Source organism: Balaenoptera ricei, chromosome 8 (genome assembly GCF_028023285.1).
Source record: "Balaenoptera ricei isolate mBalRic1 chromosome 8, mBalRic1.hap2, whole genome shotgun sequence".
NCBI lineage: Eukaryota > Metazoa > Chordata > Mammalia > Artiodactyla > Balaenopteridae > Balaenoptera > Balaenoptera ricei.
In genome coordinates, this window is record NC_082646.1 from 69,281,808 (window position 1) to 69,305,913 (window position 24,106).

At 37.9% G+C, this 24,106-nt stretch overlaps 1 protein-coding gene across 2 annotated transcripts in view; it reads left to right on the forward strand.

Annotated features, from left to right (window-relative positions):
* The first annotated feature begins 359 nt into the window (after positions 1 to 359).
* USP47 (ubiquitin specific peptidase 47) overlaps positions 360 to 24,106 on the forward strand; it is a 115,812-nt gene continuing 92,065 nt past the window's right edge. For both annotated transcript variants that reach the window (XM_059931142.1, XM_059931143.1), the window contains exon 1: positions 360 to 636. In XM_059931142.1, the coding sequence (XP_059787125.1) occupies positions 598 to 636 (39 nt within the window). In that variant the 5' untranslated portion in view covers positions 360 to 597. The remainder of the gene's footprint in view (positions 637 to 24,106) is intronic.

Sequence of the window (24,106 nt, forward strand, 5' to 3'; positions counted from 1 at the left end):
CTAACGGGGAGGGAGAGCAGTGTTGGTAGTAGGGCCAGAGGAGCGGCTTTAGGCTCGAGTCTCTTCCTGGTGGGCAGGGAGTCCGAAGAGCCCAGGACGGCATGGAGGACCCTTAGGCCTGGTCCTTTCCCTGACGGCAGAGGGAGTTCCGAGATGGACAGTCCAGAAACCCCCTCCGAAAAGCATTTGCTTGGCCGCTCAACTAATTTTATACATCCCGAGGCTAAGAGCTTAGGTAATTAGATGCGAGCGACAGCTGTCTCGGCACCTTGGGCGCCAGGCACCTGGCTTGGAGCCCGACGGGCCGAATTCTCGCGAGAACGGCAGCCGCCATTTTTCCATTGATTGCAGCGGGCTGGGGGAGGGGCCGACGACGAAGGCGACGGCGGCGGCGGCGACGGCGGCGGCGACGACGACGGCGGATCCTTGGGTCGGTGTCTGCGCGCTGGTGTCTGAGGCCCAGGCTGAGGCCTCTTCGGTAGCCGGAGCGCAGGCGGTGGAGAGGATGACGGCCGCTGCCGTTTTCTCCTGAGCTAGAGCCGCCGCTACCCTCCCCCTCCCCCGGCAGGGCGGAGAGGAGCGGCCGGAGTCTGAACGATGGTGCCCGGCGAGGAGAACCAACTGGTCCCGAAGGAGGTGAGGGGCCAGCGGAGGAGGCTAGGCCCGAGGCCTGCGGCCGCTCTAGACAGCGCAGGCCGGGGCGAGGGGCCGGCTGCGGGCCCAGCTCGTGGGCCGGCCCGCCTGTGGGGGAAGGAGGTGTTGGGGGTGCATGGTGGGTGCGGCGAGCAATTGGGAGACCGGACTGGGTCTAGGGGACCGGGGAGCGGAGACCTCTCCCCTTGGGTTTGTGGGGCTGGACAAATAAAGGAGCGGACTGGAAGGAATCGGGTCCTGCTTTGGGGGAGAAGGTGGCTTCTCAAGTAGTTATTTAACACGTTGAGCCAAGGTAGAGAGGTGATTTCAAAGAAAACATTCTGCAACACTGGCTGACCGGCACGATAGAGTGACGGTGCTGCTTCTGGTTTTGACAGTGGCAGTGTATATAGCTTTCAGGGCTTGTGAAATCTACACCCAACTTGAGCTTTGTGGGAGGGCAGTTAACTGCTACTTTTTTGAACAACTGTTTCTTACTTGGTAGTACGATGGGCCTGCCTAAATGGGGCCTCCCAATGATCGGTGAAAAGTAGTAAATGTGACTTTCACGTAAAGGTAAGAGATAGCGAAGCATTACCATATGGAGAGCTGAACTACTTTTTGTAGTTGGGTTGTGTACGCCAGTTTGGGTGACTTCTTAAATTCTTAAAAGCAATGATATGAGAAGGCTTGACTTCTGGCTTCTGTTGAATAGTAGGAGAGGATTAATGGTAGAATCCAGCACTGGCCAGGGAATTTCAATATATTAATAGTATCTTTGTTGGCTTTATAAATATCTTCAGGGTATCCAAACGTGTATTTTTAACTGGTTGATCATCAGGCGAATGCTTTGGATTTTTAGTTCTCATATACCTTAAATAGAGGCAAGTGTCTGTTGAAGTTAGCTATGTTGGATCTTGATATTTTTGAGTGATGTTCTTAAAAATTCTTAATTCTTTTTTTTTTTTTTTTTTGCCTTTTTTGGTTGCTTTGTAGCAATTTGTTGCTACTTGACCAAGCTCCAACACTGCAAAAGTATTATTGGAGTTGTGTATGTATGATATGAATATTTTCCCAACATTTTCAGATGATTGTTTTGCAAGGACGTTTTTTTTTAAACTAAGTTATCATGTGTCAGTATTTATTCATCAAGCACCACCAACTCTGCAAAGCAGATGAACAGATGAATTAATCAGAATTCTTGCCGTGGGAGCTTTTAAGGCTACTAAGGAAGGTAACACTAGTATTCATTGAACTCCAAGTAGGGACTAGGTACTTTTCTACAAAAGTAACTCTCATGCAGGGATGGAAGTGATAGGTGCTATGAGAGATATAAAAATGAATTTTCTTTTAGAGCTACATAGTGCTGGTTTTCATTCCTATGAAAAGCAAAGTTAGTCCTTTCTTAATTTAATTTAATTTATTTAAATTAATTAATTAATTAATTTATGGCTACATTGGGTCTTCATTGCTGCGTGCAGGCTTTCTCTAGTTGTGGTGAGCGGGGGCTACTCTTCCTTGCGGTGCGCGGGCTTCTCATTGTGGTGGCTTCTCGTTGCAGAGCATGGGCTCTAGGCGCTCGGGCTTAGTAGTTGTGGCTCGCGGGCTCTAGAGCTCAGGCTCAGTAGTTGCGGCGCACGGGTTTAGTTGCTCCGCGGCATGTGGGATCTTCCCAGACCAGGGCTCGAACCCATGTCCCCTGCATTGGCAGGCGGATTCTTAACCACTGTGCCACTAGGGAAGTCCCCTTTCTTAATTTTTTGACCATTAGAAAATATAATATAGGTGGAACTTTGCTTTAAGAAAGCCCAATATTAGGTTTATTTCCCTAATAATTTGATTTATAGAAAACATGATATAAATAAACACTTTCACAGGAACATACCTGCAATGCTGCTTTTTCCTTTTGGATTTTAAAGATTAAACGCCTCTCCTTTAAGACTAACTCCCTTACCTGAGGCTTCAAACTCATCCCGACTTCCAACATTTTTTTTTTCCCTACTCTTTCTGGACCACATGCCTTTATTTTCTGTTCCCTAGACTCATCTTCAGTCTTTTCTTTTTCCCTGACTCCTTTTTTGATTCCTGGAAACATGCACAGTACTCTCAAATCTCAAAAGTCTGTCACTTTTTTAGCTAGCTAAGTAATTCATTCTTTTTTGATGGCCATACTCCTCTTCTTGAATTCTTCTTGCCTGCTTCTCTTCCTTGAATTTTCTTTTGCATTTGATACTTAAAAAAATTTCCTTGATTTTAGTAATACTGTAATTATGGGCCTTTTTCCCCTGCCTGTTTGTCCTGTCTGACCACTCATTTAGTCAATGTCTTTCTCTTTCTTCCTGTGTCCTTAATTATCACTTTCGTCTCATCTTTGTCATCCCCTGTCTGGTCTTTTTAAGTAGGAGTAGAATTATATAGTGCTAAAGCTGAGAGAACACATAGTGATCATTTAGTAACTTATACCCCTTCACTTCTATAAGATAAGGAAATGAGGGCCAGAAGATTGAAAGTGACTTGTTCAGGGTCACATAATGAGTAAATAAATGACAGAGCTAGGACTAGAACTCACATCCCCTTGATTATACTCTATTTTACACATCCCTTCATGGAACCTAGAGGCTCCGTAAAAATAGTTTGTAACTCTCTAAGTCCATTTACTATGTGAAAATAAATTACAGAATTTTTAAATGTCTTACTTCTGTTCTAATGGCTTATTACCAACAATTTGGTGGGCTTTTTTTTAGAGAACCTCTGACACTTACTAGATTTAGATATTGGTTAAATGTGTGCATCCATATGTGTGCAGTTGTTGAACGAATAATATGTTATTCTGGTCCCTGAAGCTCAAGGACAAATGTACCTTAGAGGACTGCTGAAGAAGGCAGCTTAGTGTCATGCAGGGCTTGGCAAACTAGTCCCTGGGCCAAATTCAGCCCACAGCCTGTTTTGTTTGGCCCATGAGTTAAGAATGATTTTTACATTTTCAAATTGTTGAAAAAAAATCAAAATAATAAAAATAATCTGTGACACATGGAAGTATATGAAATTTAGATTTCAGTATGCATAAGTAAAGCTTTATTGGAACACAGCGATGCCCATTTATTTACTATTATCTATGGCTGTAGCAGAGTTGAGTAGTTGATACAGATGCTGTATGCAGGATAAATCTGGAACTATTTAGCTTGCTGTTCAATGCCTAGTACACTTTGATTCTGGCCACACTCTGCCCTTTCAGCTTATCTCTTCTTCCTCAAAACAAGTTTTCAATGCAGCCAAACAGGTTTTTCTCTAACTTGCTTTTTTTTTTTTTTTTTTTTTTTTTATTTATGGCTGTGTTGGGTCTTCGTTTCTGTGCGAGGGCTTTCTCTAGTTGTGGCAAGTGGGGGCCACTCTTCATCGCGGTGCGCGGGCCTCTCACTATTGCGGCCTCTCTTGCTGCGGAGCACAGGTTCCAGACGCGCAGGCTCAGCAATTGTGGCTCACAGGCCTAGCTGCTCTGCGGCATGTGGGATCTTCCCAGACCAGGGCTCGAACCCGTGTCCCCTGCATTGGCAGGCAGATTCTCAACCACTGCGCCACCAGGGAAGCCCTCTAACTTGCTTTTCACTTCTATTTGTACTACCTCTTCTTTCCTATTTCTGCCCACTGATTCAGAACATTCATACACATCTTTCCCTCAGTACCTCATATCTCATTTATTCTAAAAAGCCTTTTCTAACCGTTTAACCTTAAGGATTTCTCCTTCTTAGCAGACTTTTATATATGAATAGAATTCATTTGGCAATTAATAAATAGTGCTTTGTGACATCTATTATGGTCTCAAACTGTATTTTATTGTTATTCATTATGGATTTCTTGACAGCAGAGATCTTTGTGTGTTTCTGTCTCTTTCTCTCTCTCCCTCTCTCTTTTTTTTTTTTTTTTTTTGGTATGTATTATACGTCTAAGACAGTGTCCTTTCTGAAGGACACTGATCTTCAGTAATATTCATTGATGTGGTTACAGGGTTGCAAGGAAACTTAGAGTTCTAACCAATTTCCCCTGCTTGGATATTTTCCACAACATCCTTGGCAAGGTGTTTTCCAGCCTTTGCTTGAATACCTTCATGACATCTCTGGTAACATCTTTGTCTTAGAAGAGATCTGTTGTTTTAAGTTTTTGAGTTGAGAGAAATCTAGATCTCTATAGCTGCCATCTTTTTTTGATAGTTGCCTCTGAACAACAGAGACATCTTAAATCATTTTGCATAGGACAGCTTTTTCTCATTGTTGAAGAGGGGGGAGGGGAGCAGGACTGAGCATCCTCAGTTCTTTGTTTCTCAGTTACTTTCTTTTAGACATAATCCAGTGTTTTTAATATTTCGCCTAATTGTTGTACCCAGAGGAGAGCAAAGTGAGTGTGGGCTGTTCTTTGTGGTAAACAACAAAGCATTTCACCTCACTTTTTCACTCTACTATATGTCTTTGAATTGTTTTATATTGATGTTGAGTTTGAGATCTCTTTTAATGTCCTTCCACTTTTATTTATTGCATCATTGTTTTTATTATTCTGTTTCCTTATAAGGATTTGTGACATTAATATTTGTTGTGTACTCACTGTACATTACTGTACACTGCCATATAGGGAATATTTAGAAAAAGTTATTTTTTCCTCAAGTATTTTATAGTATAATTAAGGATAAAAGGTACATATTACTAATAGTTTTAAAATAATACTTTCACTGCAATACTTAAAGTGGCGTCCAAGGAGTATATAAATGTAGAAAGGATAGAAAAATGAAAGAAAAAGAATATGTAGTTCCATATCTCAGTGGATTTTTTTCTGCCTTTCTTTTCCATATGATAAATACTACTTCTATCTGGAACTAATGATGATAGTAATAACCAAAATTTATTGAGCACTTATTATATGTCACATACTGTTGTATGTGCTTTGTGTGTATTAACTCATTTGAACTTCACAATGACCTCATAACTATATCAGGGCCGTTGATATTGAGAGCCCTCAAAACATTAAAACAACTTGTTTTTCATCTCTATTGTCTGTTTTAAAAAAAAATAAATTCCATTAATAAATATTATGGAACATGTCAAATGAGTATTCTTTTAATTTGTATGGCTTCAACCTTTGATTGTAATTTACACATTTATATCTACAGCCCTGACCTCTCTTCTAGTTTCAGATTTCCGCCTGCGTACTGGATATCTCTTCTTGGTTGTACTCTAGGACCTACAGATTAAGTATGTGTAATATCAACCTCATTTCTCTTTCCTCTCTTCTCATGTCCTCCTCCCAGCATAGTTCTTTCTTTGTATTCTCTTGTTCAGTTAGTGTCATCATCATCTGTTTATTTGCTTAAGTTGGAACATTTTTTGACTCCTCCTTTTTCCTTTTTTTCATATATAGTTAAATCATCACTTGGAAAATATCTCTTGTATCCTTACCTTTCTCTTCGTGGCTCTGCCTCTATTTTCTCATTCAAATGTAGCCCTTTTAAATGGTCTGTGTTCTTCTAGGCTCTTTTCTTTCATAACTGTCCTCACCACAACAGCCATTACTTTCTAAAACACATGACATTATGACTTACCTGTTTTAACGTTTATAATTATTACCCTATGATTGCAAATTGAATACTAGGTAATATTAATAAACACTATGCACCAGACACTGTGCTAAACAATTTACACACTTACTTAATATCTATAAAGCCCTTTAAGGCATCTCTTATCTTTCATTATGTGTTTTATAGATAGATAGAAAGAAAGTAAGGCTTAAAGGGTAAGTAACTTGGGCTTCCCTGGTGGCGCAGTGGTTAAGAATCCGCCTGCCAATGCAGGGGACACGGGTTCGAGCCCTGGTCCGGGAGGATCCCACATGCCGCGGAGCAACTAAGCCCGTGCGTCACAGCTACTGAGCCTGCACTCTAGAGCCCGCATGCCACAACTACTGAGCCCACGTGCCACAACTATTGAAGCCCGCGTGCCTGGAGCCCGTGCTCCACAACAAGAGAAGCCACCACAATGAGAAGCCCGTGCACCGCAACGAAGAGTAGCCCCTGCTCGCCACAACTAGAGAAAGCCCATACACAGCAGTAAAGACCCAACACAGCCAAAAAAAAAAAAAAAAGAGTAAGTAACTTTTTCAAAGTTGTATAGCTGTTTGTTTCTAAGTCATTGTGGCCTTAACCAGTAGGAAAGTCCTTCATAATGTAGCCTCAATTGATTTTTAAAATTAATTTTTGTCAAAGTTATACATGCACATATTGAAAAGAGTTGAATAACTCTGCTCTGCAGATTTCTCCCTCCCCTTCATTTTGGGCTCTCTGGAGGCAGCCACTTGCTACTCATTCTTTTGATATTTATCTCCATATTTCAAAATAGTATGCCTGTAGTTTTCCCTCGTGATTTTTTTCAGTTGAACGGGTTGTCTACGGACTTCCCGCAATGGAAGATTCAGTTTAGCACTATCCTCAAACACAGACACACTTCTCAATTCTGCCCAATCCTTCCAATATTGTCATATTGCAAGTTGTTTGGATACATCCAGTTTCAAAGTTTATATCAATGTGACTGTATTCATAGTTGAGCCATGTAGTTTATTGTGATGATTTTCCCTTCTGTACAGCATTTTGTTTTCCATGAGTTAATATTTTCTAAAAATTTGCTTTTGCTTTGTTTTCTATGTATTTATCATTAATTTAACCAAGTGGTTCTCAATTGGGGGCAACCCAGAGGATATTGGCTATGTTGGGCAGGTGAGGGAGGACAGGAGTGCGCTACTGATATCTAGCGAGCGGAAGCCAGCTATGCTGCCAAGCATCGTCCTACACTGCACTGGACCGCCTCCCACAGCAAAGAATTATGTGGTCCAAAATGTCAATAAAAGCTCTGATTTAGTCCAAACTCTCAAGTGTATGAGTCTTCTCCTTATTATGTTCAAACTACCAATTTTTTGATGAATTTCCTTGAATTGCAGCTGCTGTCTTAGATTTGCCTTTACAATCATCTTAGTAGTTTCCGTCAGGTCTCTCTTGTATTAGAGCTCCTGGTTCTATATCTGATGTCTTCATCTTTCTTTGTGTTCTCATTTTGGAGGACCACTTTCAATAGCTTTCTGGATGGGCTATAATTTTTTCAAGACTTCACATGTCTGAAAATGTTTCTGCCCTCTTGCTTTATAGATAGTTTGGCTGGGCAGAGAATTCTCGGTCAGAAATAATTTTCTCTCAGAATTTTGAATACATTGCTCCATTGCCATATTGTTTTTTGTGTTGCTGTTGAAACGTCAGATGCCTAGAAGATTTTTTTTTTAATTAATTAATTTATTTTTGGCTGTTCTGGGTCTTCGTTGCTGTGCGCGGGCTTTCTCTGGTTGCCGCGAGCAGGGCCTGCTCTTTGTTGCGGTGCGCGGGCTTGTCATTGCCATGGCTTCTCTCTGCCATGGCTTCTCTCATTGCGGAACACGGGGTCTAGGTGCGTGGGTTTCAGTAGTTGCAGCACGCGGGCTCAGTAGTTGTGGCACACAGGCTTAGTTGCTCTGCGGCATGTGGGATCTTCCCGGACCAGGGATCGAACTCGTGTCCCCTGCATTGGCAGGCGGATTCTTAATCACTGCACCACCAGGGAAGTCCCTGCCTAGAAGATTTGGAATCTTATTTTTCCTCTCTGGAAGCTTGGAGAACCTTTTCCCCTAGAGTTCTGAAATTGCTGTATTATGTGTACAGGTCTGTTTTTCTCCACTTCTGCTGGGTTCAGGGTAGTCTTATTCAATCTGAAATTTGTCTCATCAGTTCTGGGAAATTTCCTTAAGTCATTTCTTTTGTTTCTTTACCTTCGTTTTCTCTGTTCTCTCTCTTGAATTCCTATTATTTAGGTAATGGGTCTACTGTCTTGGTGTCTCTAATTTTCTTCTGTGTTTACATCTATTTTCCATTTCTTTTCCTTTTTCCTCTGCTTTCTGGGAGATTTTTCTCAAATTTATCTTCTAATTCTTCTACTAAGGTTTTATTTCTGTTATCATGTTTATAATTTCCAAGTACTCTTTTTTTTTTCTCTGAAAAAGTTTCAATATATCCTGTTTTTGATATCCTGTTTTTGTTTTATGGATGCAGTGTCTTATCTCTCTTAGGGAATTTTTGATACTTTTCTCCTCTGCATATTCTCTCTTTTCTCTAAATTTCCTTTTTCTGTTTGTTTGCTTTGGGCTTTGTCTTTCATATTAGATGCTTTTTTTGGGTGTCTGGTATTCCTTGGAACTCAATGCTTATTTAGAAGAGGGGCCTTAAAAAGCTGAATGGAAGCTCTGCCAGTGGGTAATTATGGTTTTCCTTGTACTTTGGATATGTGTGGATAATTTCCTTGTAGACTCCCAGTGACATGTTTTTCTCTAGTGCTGAATTGATTTCCCAGAAAAGATTTCTGATCTTTTGCTTGGAGAGAACAAGCTTGGGAGCTGAGTAGGAAACGGGGATGTGGGTTTCATCATAAAGTACATGAATACCCTTTCATTTAATTCTCCAGTTTTCAATGTGGCAGCCCTCAAATTTGATTGCACCTGGCATCCTCTAGTCCAGAGATACCTTGTTTTATGCTCTCCTGAGATTGCTTCGTCTTTTCAGGAAGGGTCAAAGAGTAAAAGAGAGAGGATCTGGGAGTTCTGACTGCTTCTTAAGCAGACTTAAATCTCTTATTCTAGCTTGGACTTCACTCTTGCTCCCAGAGTATCTGAAACTGCTAGTTCCTGAGCCTTTTTGGGTTTTTTTCTCTTTTTTCTTTTTAATTTTTTATAGAAAGCTTGAGAAAAGAATACACAGAGTTCCCATATACCTGTCACTAAGCTTCTCCTCATGGTAACATCTTTTATAACCATAGAACACTTATCAAAAGTAAGAAATTAACTTTAGTACAATACTATTAACTATACTACAGAATTTATTCAGACTTGACCAGTTTTCCGCTAATGTTTCTTTGTATTCCAAGATCCAAATTCAGAGTCCCACAATGAATTTTGTTGTCATGTCTCCTTAGTTTCCTCTTATCTGTGACAATTTCTCAGACTTTTCTTCTCTTTCATGACCTTGACATTTTGAACAGCACTAGTCATTTTTGCAGAATCGCCCCCAATTTGGGTGTGTCTGATATTTTCTCATGATTAGATTGAGGTTATTAAAGAGAAGGCTATCACAGAAGTGATAAGTCCTCTGCGCATCATTTGGTGGGGTGGGGGACAAGATGCTGATGTGTCCTACTGTGATGTTAACCTTTGATCACTTGGTTCAGGTGATTCTGCTACGTTTCTCCATTGTAAAGTTACTATTTTCCTCTTTAATAATTACTAACTACTTTGAGACCATGCAGATATCCTGTTTCTGCTTAAACTTCTGCCCACTAGTTTTAGCATCCATTTATAGATCTTGTTACTGTTGCATTCTAATAGTGATTTTCTGTTTCCCTCATTATTTCTATATTTATTAATTGGAATTCTTTTGTGAGGAAAAGTTGTCCCTTCTCCCACATTTATTTACTTAATTATTTATTTATGTCAGTATAGACTTAAGATATTTATTTTATTCTTTCGATTATAACCCCAAAACTATTGTTATTTATTTTGTTGCTCAAATTGTTCCAGTCTTGGCCAGGGGGAGCTCTTTCTGGTTGGCATCTGTGCTTATCCTTGCCTTTTGAGCACTTCTGTACTTTGTGGCACCACATAATGCTTCAACCCATCTTATACTTGCCCTGCCCCAACCCTGCAATCAACCACTTCTCCAGAGAGTTTATGTGCTATAAGCCAGGTGTCTTTGTTTTTCATCTAGGCTAATGTAGGTTTCAACCTTCTCAGGTGTAATAGTCACTACCACTTGTTCTGCTTTCTAGCTCCTAAAATTGTCTTTGTTTTTCATCTAGGCTAATGTAGGTTTCAACCTTCTCAGGTGTAACAGTCACTACCACTTGTTTTGCTTTCTAGCTTCTAAAATTGTGTTTTGGTTTCCTATGGATTTATGCTCTTTAAAAAATTTCTTTATTCTTGTTTCAGAGACATTTTGGGAAGCTTTTGAGCTAAATGCTTGTATTCAATCTGTCCTCTTTGACCAGAAATTCTTAATGTTTTTGTTATCTCCTGCCCCAAGCCAATTTTGTTTTAGCCACATTCAGCCACATTAGTTGCTGTTCCCTGATGTGCTGTATGCTTTCGTGTATCACTTGCCCTGAGTGAATAATATGAAATATCTGCTTTTTAGGGAGTTTTAAATGGGTGAACTTTGATTTTACATGAAAACTATTTAAGTACTTTCTTAAGTACATTTTTAGGATTCTTGCCTCTTATTTTACATTTTTTGGATTAGTCACATAAATGTTTTGTGTCTTAGTGCCAAATATTATAATTTTTTTGCCAAAATGGAGGGGAGAGGCTTAGTGCATTTCCAGAGTACTAACATACCATCACCATTATAGCCCAAGTTGAAAGAAAAGATTGTATTGAAAATAGGGGGTTGTGTAGAACAGGGAACTCTGCCCAATATCATGTAACAACCTAAATTGGAAAAGAATTTGAAAAAGAATAGATACGTGTATATGTATAACTGAATCACTTTGCTGTACACCTGAAACTATCACAACATTGTTAATCAACTGTACTCCAATATAAAATAAAAAGTTTTAAAAAATGAAAAGTCATTGCCAAAAAAAAAGAAAAAATAGGGGGTTGTGAAAAACATAGTGTTAAATATACATTCAAATACCTATTGTAAATTTAGGTTCCAGAAGACATCGACTTTAAAAACTTGATTCATTGGTATTCAGGACCTTATTCAGTTCAGGCAACATGGTAGGTGTCATGATATGCAGAGGCATATTCTTTTATGAGGCTTATTACACGGATTTTAAAGTGTTCTGTCCAGGTATTGCTGCTTAGAATCTAATTTTGTACAGACATTCTCCACTGTAAAAAACTCTTTGGCAAAATAATTGTGACTAGCAGCGATGGCAAATGATTGGCAAAAATGATGTGCTCTTTCACATCAAGATTCTTAAAGAATGTATATTTTTCCTGAGCCTGCTTTTCTGTCAGTATGATGGAAGAAGGGATGGATATAGGTGTAGTGTAAGTGAACAGATGTCTCCTCTCTGCTCTACTGAATACTTCTGTTTACTTTGTCTCAAGGTGTGGGAGCAATAGTAATTGCCCTATTCTTCTGTTTAATGGAACTAAACTGAACCAAGCATACCTAAAGTAGCCACGGACAGGAACATTTTCATTGACATAAAACTGTTGCTGCAATCCACTGTCGAGAGTGTTGAGAGTTTACTGTTTTTATGAAACTTACTGAGATATATGTCTTGAATTTGTTTTTTGTTGTTGTTTGTTTTGTTTGTTTTTGGCCATGCTGTGCCGATTGCAGGATCTTAGTTCCCCCACCAGGGATCGAAAGCAGGCCCTGGCAGTGGGAGCGCTAAGTCTTAACCACTGGACTGCCAGGGAAATCTGTTTATTTATTTATTTGTTTGTTTGTTTGTTTTGGCCATGCCATGCAGCTGTATTGAATTTTTTATGTTTTTAAAAAGCAAGCTTTTAAAATCCTACCCAACCAGCAAAATCTAGCCCTTCTTATTACTATAAGAAGCCTTTCCTGATTTTCCTCTTTCAACCTGATAGCATTTTTCTAACCCTGAAATCCCATAACACTGTAGCTTTTGACATTTGAAAAATTATAAGTTAATACCTTTATTATTTGTGTTAATACCTTTATTAGAAGCTCTTCAAAGTCAGGACACAACAGTCAGAATGCTTGGGTTCAAGTACCGGTTTTGTGACCTTGGGCAAGTTATTTAACCTACCATTACCTAAGTTAAATGAGGATACTAGTAACTACCTCCTAGGGTTGTTGGGAACAGTTAATGAGTTAATACATACAAAGTGTCTTCCACTTAATAAGCACTCTTATAAATGTTATCTGTCATAATAAGTGTTACTACCTTCATTACTGTTATTACCTTCATCCTGTATTCTCCCTAGGGGCCAGCATAATGTACTGTACATTGTTGTTGTCCAATATGTATTGATTAAGTAAAAATGAAGTCATATTTTAGTTATTAAATATGCTTAGTTGTTTGAAGTCAGGGATCTGATATGACCTGTCAGCATAAATCCTAAATGATTGTTAGATTTGACAGGTTCTTTTATATTATCAAGTAAGACCTGTTTTTACTACTTTTTGATAGTTGAAACATGTGACAAAGTACAAATGAAACTTCTTAGTCTAATGAGATCCTAAGAAAAATCACTTTAGTATATATAGATATTTGTTGAAATAACTTACTAGATTAACAAGTTATTTGTTTATAAGTTTCAGTGTGAAATGTTATTTTAAAGCAGCATCCATGTTAAGAATAGTTTGTTTCCGGGAGAACTTTATGTGTTTGATAATTCTGATTTTCGAAAACTCTAGAGTATAACCAGTTGACATGGACAGAATAACCAATTAACCTGTCTATTTTTGTCAGTTGTATTACTGATTGTGCTTTAGATTTGATGCTGTGTAATTGACTGCTACAAGACTTGCAGAGTCATTCAAATATTAGCAGAAATATAGTGGCTTTCCAGTAGAGAAAAATTAAGGGCTAAGTGACATAATTAAGAAAAAAGGTCTGGAATTTAAATCTTTCTGTATACAGTGAGTTCAGTACTTTTTTTTTTTTTAATTTATTTATTTTTATTTATTTTTGGGTGTGTTGGGTCTTCGTTTATGTGCGAGGGCTTTCTCTAGTTGCGGCGAGTGGGGGCCCCTCTTCATCGCGGTGCGCGGGCCTCTCACTGTCGTGGCCTCTCTTGTTGTGGAGCACAGACTCCAGACACGCAGGCTCAGTAGCTGTGGCTCACGGGCCTAGTTGCTCCGTGGCATGTGGGATCTTCCCAGACCAGGGCTCGAACCCGTGTCCCCTGCATTGGCAGGCAGATTCTCAACCACTGCGCCACCAGGGAAGCCCGAGTCCAGTACTTTTGGTTTAGCTTTAGGAAAACAATGAACGTCATTTATCACCTAAGTGAAATTTTCTAGTATAACCAAAGCATTGTAGTTTGACTATAAATACCTTTCTTGTTTCAAATGATATTACCTATTTTTATTTCATCATAAATACGCTTTAATTTTTCTTAATGTAGATTTCCATAGCTCTGGATGCTGTCGAATTCATTCAGTTAAGCATTGAGTTAGTAGCTGCCAAGAACCAGAGAATCAAAGATGAATAAGGAATGTGACCTAGTTCTAGATGCTAGTCTAGTCTGGGAGACGAAAATTTGTAATGAGGCAAATGCATAATATGGAAATAAAGTGGGACCATAGAGGAGGGAGCTACCAGCTTTATCTAGGGGATCCTGTGAGAATGTAACACTTAAATTAGGTCACAAAGGATGACTTGACTGCCAAGTAAAGAAGGAAGTAAGAGCTTTTAGTTAGGAGAAATAGCATTTAAAACACACAAGTCTGTAATGCATTTTAAAAGTGGCAGAAAGTTTGGGGTAAATGCATGGGGTGCCTGGGGTTGAGTGAGAGAAGATAGTTCTGGCAGATTGTGTTTTAAAATTCTGAAGGCTTTGTATACCTAAAAGGAATTTAGGTTTTTATTGTGCAGACATTAGTGGGCAGGAAATGGTTTTTTGGCAGAAAAAGTTAACAGATTTGTTTATAATTGTTACAAACAAATTCAGTGAAACTTGTTCGCTGAAACATTGTTTACTTGCATGAATGTTTTATATCGCTGCATTAATATTAAACATTTAGACACAAACGAAAATGGGGCAAGGCGGAATTTGCTATAATACCGATTCTCTCACCTGCTTTTTTTTTTTTTCATTTGCAGTCATATTAGGTACTTTCTTTTGTTCTTTTAAGAATAAAATGTTTCCCTTCATAATGCATCTTAAGTGCATTCTCCACATTTGAGTCATCCTGGCAGGATATCCTTTGGCATAATTGTTACATATTTGATATGGATAACACACAGGTAGGTATCTTCAAATAGACTAACTAGATAGGCCTGATTTGCCTCCAGAAATGTGCCAGTAGCTGCACTTTGGTAGTGTAGATCTGGTTTGAAGTCCTGAACACTTGCAAGTGAGAAGTTCAGTGTACTTCAGGGACAGCCGCAGTATGAGGCTTGTAAAAATGTGGTTTCTTCACCTTTTCAGTATAAGACATATTCTTGGGAGTGACTTTTGTAGCTGGTTGCTTTCTTGAGTGCTTTACCACTGGCTGTTTACAGGCATTTGTCTTGGTAGGAGCCATAGTATAGAGAACTCCCTGTTTATACCCCCCTTCTTTTCGGCAGCTCAACAGGCTAGAAGCGGCACTGGTGCTAGAGTGATGGCTGGTGGCGGCTGCAGCAGCGGCAGCAGCAACTGAGAACACCACAAGGAGTGTTAATAGGGGATTAATGAAATCTTCCCAAGGATTTCCCCGGTGCTCCAAATTCAGTTGACTTTAATATTTTACTGAGAGGAGCTCTTGATTACAACCCCAGTTCCGGGTCGCATTAGAAAGTAGAATTTTTGTATGACTTATACCTGGTAAAAGATACGTGTTGCTTTAGTAAATATATCAATACATAAACTATCTATGAATTCATATACATTTCTTCCATTTTATAGATATAAAATGTCTATCTTTTTATGTGTTTAGGTATTTTAATTTTGTTGCCTTTAATTTTACGTATACCAAGTTGTATAATTTATTACTTTGTTTATAGCACTTTGTAGTAATGAAAGGGAATTGGTGAAAAATAAGATACCTAACAATGAAGTCTCTTATTAAAAGACATCTAAGGGATTTCCCTGGCGGCCCAGAGGTTAAGACTTTGCCTTCCAGTGCAGGGGGTGCTGGTTCGAGCCTTGGTCGGGAGCTAAGATCGCAGATGCCTCGTGGCCAAAAAACCAAAGCATAAAAACAGAAACAATATTGTAACAAATTCAGTAAAGACTTTAAAAATGGTCCATATCAAAAGAAAAAAGACATCTAAGAAATATTGCTGCTTTAATTTTGACATCTTAAATTCACGTCTTGAAATATTTATTTACTATTACATTATTTACCATTAACATAACACAAATATGATTTTTAAAATTCTAAGAAAAATAGACAGTGATGCAGAAAATATTTCTACAGTTCAGTGATATGATTTAACACTGGAAGGGAGGTAGTAGTTAGGTATTACAGCTCCTTCATTTATAGGGGAGGAAAACATGAAGGCTGTAAAAACCCCATAACTTAATGTCTCAGGTAGTGGAAGAGCTAGAATGAGACTTTTTTGAAAAAGTCAAGTTTACTTAGGTATAATTTATATACAGTAAAATTTGCTCCTTTAAGGCATACAGTTTTATGAATTTTGACAAACTTATACAGTTGTATAACCACCACCACAGTCAAGATACAAAACATCTCCATCACCTTAAAAAAGTTTTCTCATGCCTCTTATAATCAGCCCACCTCCCATCTCTAGGCTCTGCAACCACTGATCTGTTTTCTCCCCTCATGTTTTGCCTTTTCCTCATATAACTGGAATTCAAATAGTATGTAGCATTTTGAGTCTGACTTTTCATCTAGCATAAAACTACGGTTTATCTATGTTATCTCTTGTATCACTAGGCTTCCTTTTTATTGTCCAGTGTCACAATTTGTTTATCCATTTATTAACTGATGGACATTTGGGTTATTTCCAGGTTTTGGTGATTCTGAATAAGCTGCTACAAATATCTGTGTACAGCTTTTTCTTTTGGTAGACATATGTCTTCATATGGTAAGTGCGTGTTTAACTTCGTAAGAAACTGCCAAACTCTTTTCTGAAATGGCTGTACCATTTTGCATTCCATTCAGCAATGTATGCACATTCCAATTGCTCTGCTTCCGTGTTGGTACTTGGTAATGTCAATATTTTTCAGTTTAGTTTTTTAATCATTCTAGTTAGTGTGTAGGGATATCTCTGTGGTTTGAATTTGCATTTCTTAATGACAGTGAGGTAGTGTATCTTTTCATGTACTTGAAGTTTTTTATTAAGCCTGATTGTAAAAAATCATATTTTATTTAAATATTACATATTTAAAGTTTTGCTAGTACTGATAGGAGAGAGAGAAGTAAAAAGAGTACCTGTTCTCAAGGAGTTGATGATTTACATAGAGAAAACTGGTAATTGTGTTAAAGAGTATGGCTATAATTTTGACAGGCTTCTTGAGAAAGGGGTTCATATATTAGCTATCTGGTGGAGAGAATAATGGTTTGGGAATCAGAAAACGCATTGGTTTGACTTTGCGTTGCTTATCCTTTCTGGGCCTTTCTTTTTTTTCTTCTTTCTTCATCTCTGAAATGAGGGAGTTGGACTAGATAAGGTATAAGATTTGTCTCTAAATTATAAATCTACATAAACTTTTTGGTAGTAGTTTTTTGCTTCTTTTTCAGTAGTAGGTTTTTTTTTTTCCCCCAATAAATTTATTTATTTATTTATTTTTGTCTGCACTGGGTCTTTGTCGCTGCGCGTGGGCTTTCTCTAGTTGCGGCGAGCGGGGGCTACTCTTCATTGCAGTGTGTGGGCTTCTCATTGCAGTGGCTTCTCTTGTTGCAGAGCATGGGCTCTAGGCGCACGGGCTTCAGTAGTTGTGGCACTTAGGGTCAGTAGTTGTGGCTCGCGGGCTCTAGAGCGCAGGCTCAGTAGTTGTGGCGCACGGGCTTAGTTGCTCCGTGGTACGTGGGATCTTCCTGGAACAGAGCTCGAACCTGTGTCCCCTGCATTGGCAGACGGATTCCTCCTAACCACTGTGTCAACCAGGGAAGTCCCTCAGTAGTAGGTTTTTAAATTTTGTAAGAAGGCTGTGCGATCAGAAAACAAAGATTTTTGCAGATCTTTCCTGTCTGATGAAATTTCTATTACCCAAAAAAGATCATCTTCTGAAATTTTAAATAATATAAATTATAATATAAATATTATAGTTGAGAATTATATATTTCTTTTTTTAACACTTTTTTAAACAATTAATTAATTTATTTATTTTTGGCTGCATTGGGTATTCGTTGCTGCACACGGGCTTTCTCTAGTTGTGGTGAGCGGGGGCTACTCTTCGTTGAGGCGTGCGGGCTTCAGTAGCTGTGTCTCTTGGGCTCTAGAGCGCAGGCTCAGTAGTTGTGGCTCACAGGCCTAGCTGCTCCGCAGCATGTGGGATCTTTCCGAACCAGGGCTTGAACCCATGTCTCCTGCATTGGCAGGAAGATTCTTAACCACTGCACCACCAGGGAAGTCTGAGAATTGTATATTTCTTAAGTCTATTATAAGGATGGTAGCTGACAGTTCTATGATAATACATTTTGTATGATACTATATTATTATTATTATCATTTATGGAGCATTTTTAAGATGTTCACTCTTGATCTTCAGAAAAACTCTTTGTGGACCATGAGAGTCAGAGATAAGTGACTTGCATAAGATTACACTGCTAAAAGAAAAGTAGCCACCTTGACCTAAGGGTTCCAGCCTAGATCCTTTGCCTCTGCACTACATTGCTCTTTGCACTGTAGACCATTCCAATAGGAAATAAAATCTTTAAATTGTTTTAAATAACCTTAACATTTTTTTTCAGTTGTATAATTTCATGTTCAGAGTATTATCCATGCTTCTAAATAAAAAGCATGGTAACAGATAATATAAAAATCTACTTTGATTTAGTAGTAATGCAGTAGAACATTCAAGACTTGTAAACAAGTCAGTTGTATCACAAGCTGAGTCACTGCTTGTCAAGAACAGCCTACTCACAGAAGAAAACTTAGCTGTAATCAAAAATAAAAGATAACATGAATAGTAAAGGACATATTATATACCCTCCTGAGAGTAGTTTGTTTAGTTCCTAAGTATAGATGCCTAAACAGTGGGTTACCCATTAACAGTAGTAGAACAACTGTTAAAAAGAGTATGGCAAAAGTGGGAATGGTGTTAGGATAGAAGTGAGAGGAAAAATACTATTATCATAATTTTAATGACACAAATATTTTCAACATTATGAAGTCATCAGAAAGCTTGAATTTCTTAGGAGATCTGTGTTCATATGTGACCTTAGGGAAGTCACTTCAGGTTTCTTAATTTGTTGTTCATCTGTAAAATAAGGAGCTTGATCTGATGTCCAAAGGTTCATCCATCTTTAAATATATGTATTATAGGTCTGTGTCGTGTGTGATGAGTCATCTGATTGATTGCTTCTTAACTATCAAATGAAATATGTTGATCATAGTTAAATAGATTGTAAACTACTCTTTTAAAGTGCTGAAACTTTACATTGTTACTTTTCTACTAATCAATGGAAAGAGTACTTGATGTAATCTGTTACAAGAAAAAATGTTACAGAGTTTTCAGAGTTTTATATGTTTAGTTTTCTAATTATATTGTGGGGGTTCTGGGAGCTTGATTTATGGGTATTTTAGAAGGAAGTGGAATGCAGGAGTCTGAGGGACACCCGAATACTAGAGCACAAAGGCAGGTATGAAACGACGTATTTTAAAATTTTAAAAACAAGTGTTATATGTTGACAGGCAGTTGATGTTATCATGTTCTATATTAGTTTAAGTTCAGAAAATCCATTCCATGATATATTAAATAAGTACCTGTTAATATTGCAAGTTAGTTTATCACAGAATTTGTATTTAGCTAAAATAGTAAAGTAGAATGTACTTACAATTTTTTTATGCCTTGAACTAAGCTTTTAGAATAGGTACAAAGTCATCTTTTAGAAAATTCCTATATGAAGATTTGAATTTGAAAAAACTCAATATATATGAAGAAAGCAGGTTAAAGCAGGGAGTGATTATTATCAAACTTCCTTTAAATAGTAAAAGCCCTTGCAGTAAAAAAAATTTCAAAATTTAAAATCATTTTGGAAACTTTTCAGAGTTTCCAAAATCAATTCAATTTTTAAAAATTTACTTAGAAGTTTTAAGAGCACACTATGCTTCCAAAAGCATCAGCTATAACATATTATGAATTATTTTCCTGAATGAATATATTTTGTTTAGAGAATTCCCTAAAGGACCTTAGACTTTCTGCTTCTGTGGTTTGTTTTTGGTAGTTAAGATTTTAAAGTACCCGTTTTTATTTCTTGGCTAAGTAGAATCACACATAAGAATCTGCTTATGTTTCTTCCTACACAGTTGTTGTGGTCTTTATTCACGTTCATATTGTATCTTTATGATTTTCTGAAGTATTTACGTACTCCTGACTAATCTCCTCAATTCCTTGGACATATTTGTTTGTTTGTTTTGAGTATATTAAGAAGAAGAGATAAATTCTGTTTTTTAAAAAACTGATACAAACCTTAGATATGTGAAAGAATTTTTTTTTTTTAAACATCTTTATTGAAGTATAATTGCCTTACAATGGTGTGTTAGCTTCTGCTTTATAACAAAGTTAATCAGTTATACATATACAATATGTTCCCATATCTCTTCCCTCTTGCATCTCCCTCCCTCCCACCCTCCCCATCCCACCCCTCTAGGTGGTCACAAAGCACCGAGCTGATCTCCCTGTGCTATGCGGCTGCTTCCCACTAGCTATCTGTTTTACATTTGGTAGTGTATATATGTCCATGACACTCTCTCACCCTGTCACATCTCACCCCACCCCCTCCCCATATCCTCAAGTCCATTCTTTAGTAGGTCTGTGTCTTTATTCCCGTCTTGCCACTAGGTTCTTCATGGCCTTTCTTTTTTTTTTTTCCCTTAGATTCCATATATATGTGTTAGCATACTGTATTTGTTTTTCTCTTTCTGACTTACTTCACTCTGTATGACAGACTCTAACTCCATCCACCTCACTACAAATAACTCCATTTCGTTTCTTTTTATGGCTGAGTAATATTCCATTGTATAAATATGCCACATCTTCTTTATCCATTCATCCGATGATGGACACTTAGGTTGCTTCCATGTCCTGGCTATTGTAAATAGAGCTGCAATGAACATTTTGGTACATGACTCTTTTTGAATTATGGTTTTCTCAGGGTATATGCCCAGTAGTGGGATTGCTGGGTCGTATGGTACTTCTATTTTTAGTTTTTTAAGGAACCTCCATACTGTTCTCCATAGTGGCTGTATCAATTTACATTCCCACCAACAGTGCAAGAGTGTTCCCTTTTCTCCACACCCTCTCCAGCATTTATTGTTTGCAGATTTTCTGATGATGGCCATTCTGACCGGTGTGAGGTGATACCTCAATGTAGTTTTGATTTGCATTTCTCTAATGATTAGTGATGTTGAGCATTCTTTCATGTGTTTGTTGGCAATCTGTATATCTTCTTTGGAGAAATGTCTATTTAGGTCTTCTGCCCATTTTTGGATTGGGTTGTTTGTTTTTTGTTATTGAGCTGCATGAGCTGCTTGTAAATTTTGGAGATTAATCCTTTGTCAGTTGCTTCATTTGCAAATATTTTCTCCCATTCTGAGGGTTGTCTTTTTGTCTTGTTTATGGTTTCCTTTGCTGTGCAAAAGCCTTTAATTTTCATTACGTCCCATCTGTTTATTTTTGTTTTTATTTCCATTTCTTTAGGAGCTGGGTCAAAAAGGATCTTGCTGTGATTTATGTCATAGAGTGTTCTGCCTATGTTTTCCTCTAAGAGTTTGATAGTGTCTGGCCTTACATTTAGGACTTTAATCCATTTTGAGTTTATTTTTGTGTATGGTGTTAGGGAGTGTTCTAATTTCATACTTTTACATGTACCTGTTTAGTTTTCCCAGCACCACTTATTGAAGAGGCTGTCTTTTCTCCACTGTGTATGCTTGCCTCCTTTATCAAAGATAAGGTGACCATATGTGCATGGGTTTATGTCTGGGCTTTCTATCCTGTTCCATTGATCTATATTTCTGTTTTTGTGCCAGTACCATACTGTCTTGATCACTGTAGCTTTGTAGTATAGTCTGAAGTCAGGGAGCCTGATTCTTCCAGCTCCATTTTTCGTTCTCAAGATTGCTTTGGCTCTTCGGGGTCTTTTGTGTTTCCATACAGATTGTGAAATTTTTTTTTCTAGTTCTGTGAAAAATGCCAGTGGTAGTTTGATAGGGATTGCATTGAATCTGTAGATTGCTTTGGGAAGTAGAGTCATTTTCACAATGTTGATTCTTCCAATCCAAGAACATGGTATATATCTCTCCACCTATTTGTATCATCTTTAATTTCTTTCATCAGTGTCTTATAATTTTCTGCATACAGGTCTTTTGTCTCCTTAGGTAGGTTTATTCCTGGATATTTTATTCTTTTTGTTGCAGTGGTAAATGGGAGTGTTTTCTTAATTTCAGATTAAGATTTTTCAGATTTTTCATCATTAGTGTATAGGAATGCAAGATATTTCTGCACATTAATTTTGTATCCTGCTACTTTACCAAATTCATTGATTAGCTCTAGTAGTTTTTTGATAGCATCTTTAGGATTCTCTATGTATAGTATCATGTCATCTGCAAACAGTGACAGCTTTACTTCTTCTTTTCCGATTTGGATTCCTTTTATTTCTTTTTCTTCTCTCATTGCTGTGGCTAAAACTTCTAAAACTATGTTGAATAATAGTGGTGAGAGTGGGCAACCTTGTCTGGTTACTGATCTTAGTGGAAATGGTTTCAGTTTTTCACCATTGAGGACAATGTTGGCTGTGGGTTTGTCATATATGGTCTTTATTATGTTGAGGAAAGTTCCCTCTGTGCCTACTTTCTGGAGGGTTTTTATCATAAATGGGTGTTGAATTTTGTCGAAAGCTTTCTCTGCATCTATGGAGATGATCATATGGTTTTTCTCCTTTAATTTGTTAATATGGTGTATCACGTTGATTGATTTGCGTATATTGAAGAATCCTTGCATTCCTGGAATAAACCCCACTTGATCATGGTGTATGATCCTTTTAATGTGCTGTTGGATTCTGTTTGCTAGTATTTTGTTGAGGATTTTTGCATCTGTGTTCATCAGTGATATTGACCTGTAGTTTTCTTTCTTTGTGACATCTTTGTCTGGTTTTGGTATCAGGGTGATGGTGGCCTTGTAGAATGAGTTTGGGAGTGTTCCTCCCTCTGCAATATTTTGGAAGAGTTTGAGAAGGATAGGTGTTAGCTCTTCTCTAAATGTTTGATAGAATTTGGGTCATTCTTAAAGGACATTTTTCTGGTTATAGGCTCTTGGGTTAACAGTTATTTTCTGTGAGCACCTGAAAAATATTGTGCAACTTCCTTCTGGCCTCCTTGGTTTCTAATAAGAAAGTTGTCCCACTTTTCTGTTCTCTGTGTGTGTGTATGATTTTTTCCTCTCTTTGTCTCATTTATGATAGCTTCTATTGCTGGGTCTTCAAGTGGTTTATAGTCTTTTGTTCAGTGGTACCTAATCTGTTAATCCCATGCATTCTATGTTTCATCTCAGATATTGTACTTTTTATCTTTAGAAATTTGAGTTGGATCTTTTTTTAAATTTCCTTTTTCTATAATTGAGTTTATTAATCTTTTCTTTCATAGTGTTTAGTGTCCAAGTCATGCTTTTTTATAACTGAATTTTTATTTTGGGTATAGTTGATTTACAGTGTTATGTTAGTTTCAGGTGTACAGCAGAGTGGTTCAGTTATACATATACATATATCCATTCTTTTTCAGATTCTTTTCCCATATAGGTTATTACAGAACATTGAGTAGAGTTCCCTGTGCTATACAGTAGGTCCTTGTTGATTACCTATTTTATATATGGTAGTGTGTATATGTTAAGCCCAGACTCCTAATTTATCTCTCCCCACCCCCTTTCCCCTTTGGTAAACTTAAATTTATCTTCCAAGTCTGTGAGTCTATTTTGTAAATAAGTTCATTTGTATCATTTTTGTAGATTCCAGCTATAAGTGATATCATATGATATTTGTCTTTCTCTGTCTGACTTACTTCAATTAGTATGATAATCTCTAGATCCATCCATGTTGCTGCAAATGGCATTATTTCATTCTTTTTTAAGGCTGAGTAATATTCCATTGTGTGTATATACCACATCTTCTTTATCCATTCATCGATGGACATTTACGTTGCTTCCGTGTCTTGGCTGGTGTAAATAGTGCTACAGTGAACATTGGGGAGCATGTATTTTTTCGAATTATGGTTTTCTCCAGATAGATGCCCAGGAGTGGGATTGCTGCATTATATGGTAGTTCTGTTTTCAATTTTTTAAGGAACCTCCATACTGTTCTCCATAGTGGTTGTACCAATTTACATTCCCACCAACAGTGTAGGAGGATTCCTTTTTCTCCACATCCTCTCCAGCATTTATTGTTTGTAGACTTTTTGATGATGACCATTCTGACCAGTGTGAGGTGATACCTCATTGTAGTTTTGATTTGCATTTCTCTAATAATTAGCGATGATCATCTTGTCATGTGCTTTTTGGCCATCTGTATGTCTTCTTTAGAGAAATGTCTATTTAGATCTTATGCCTATTTTTTG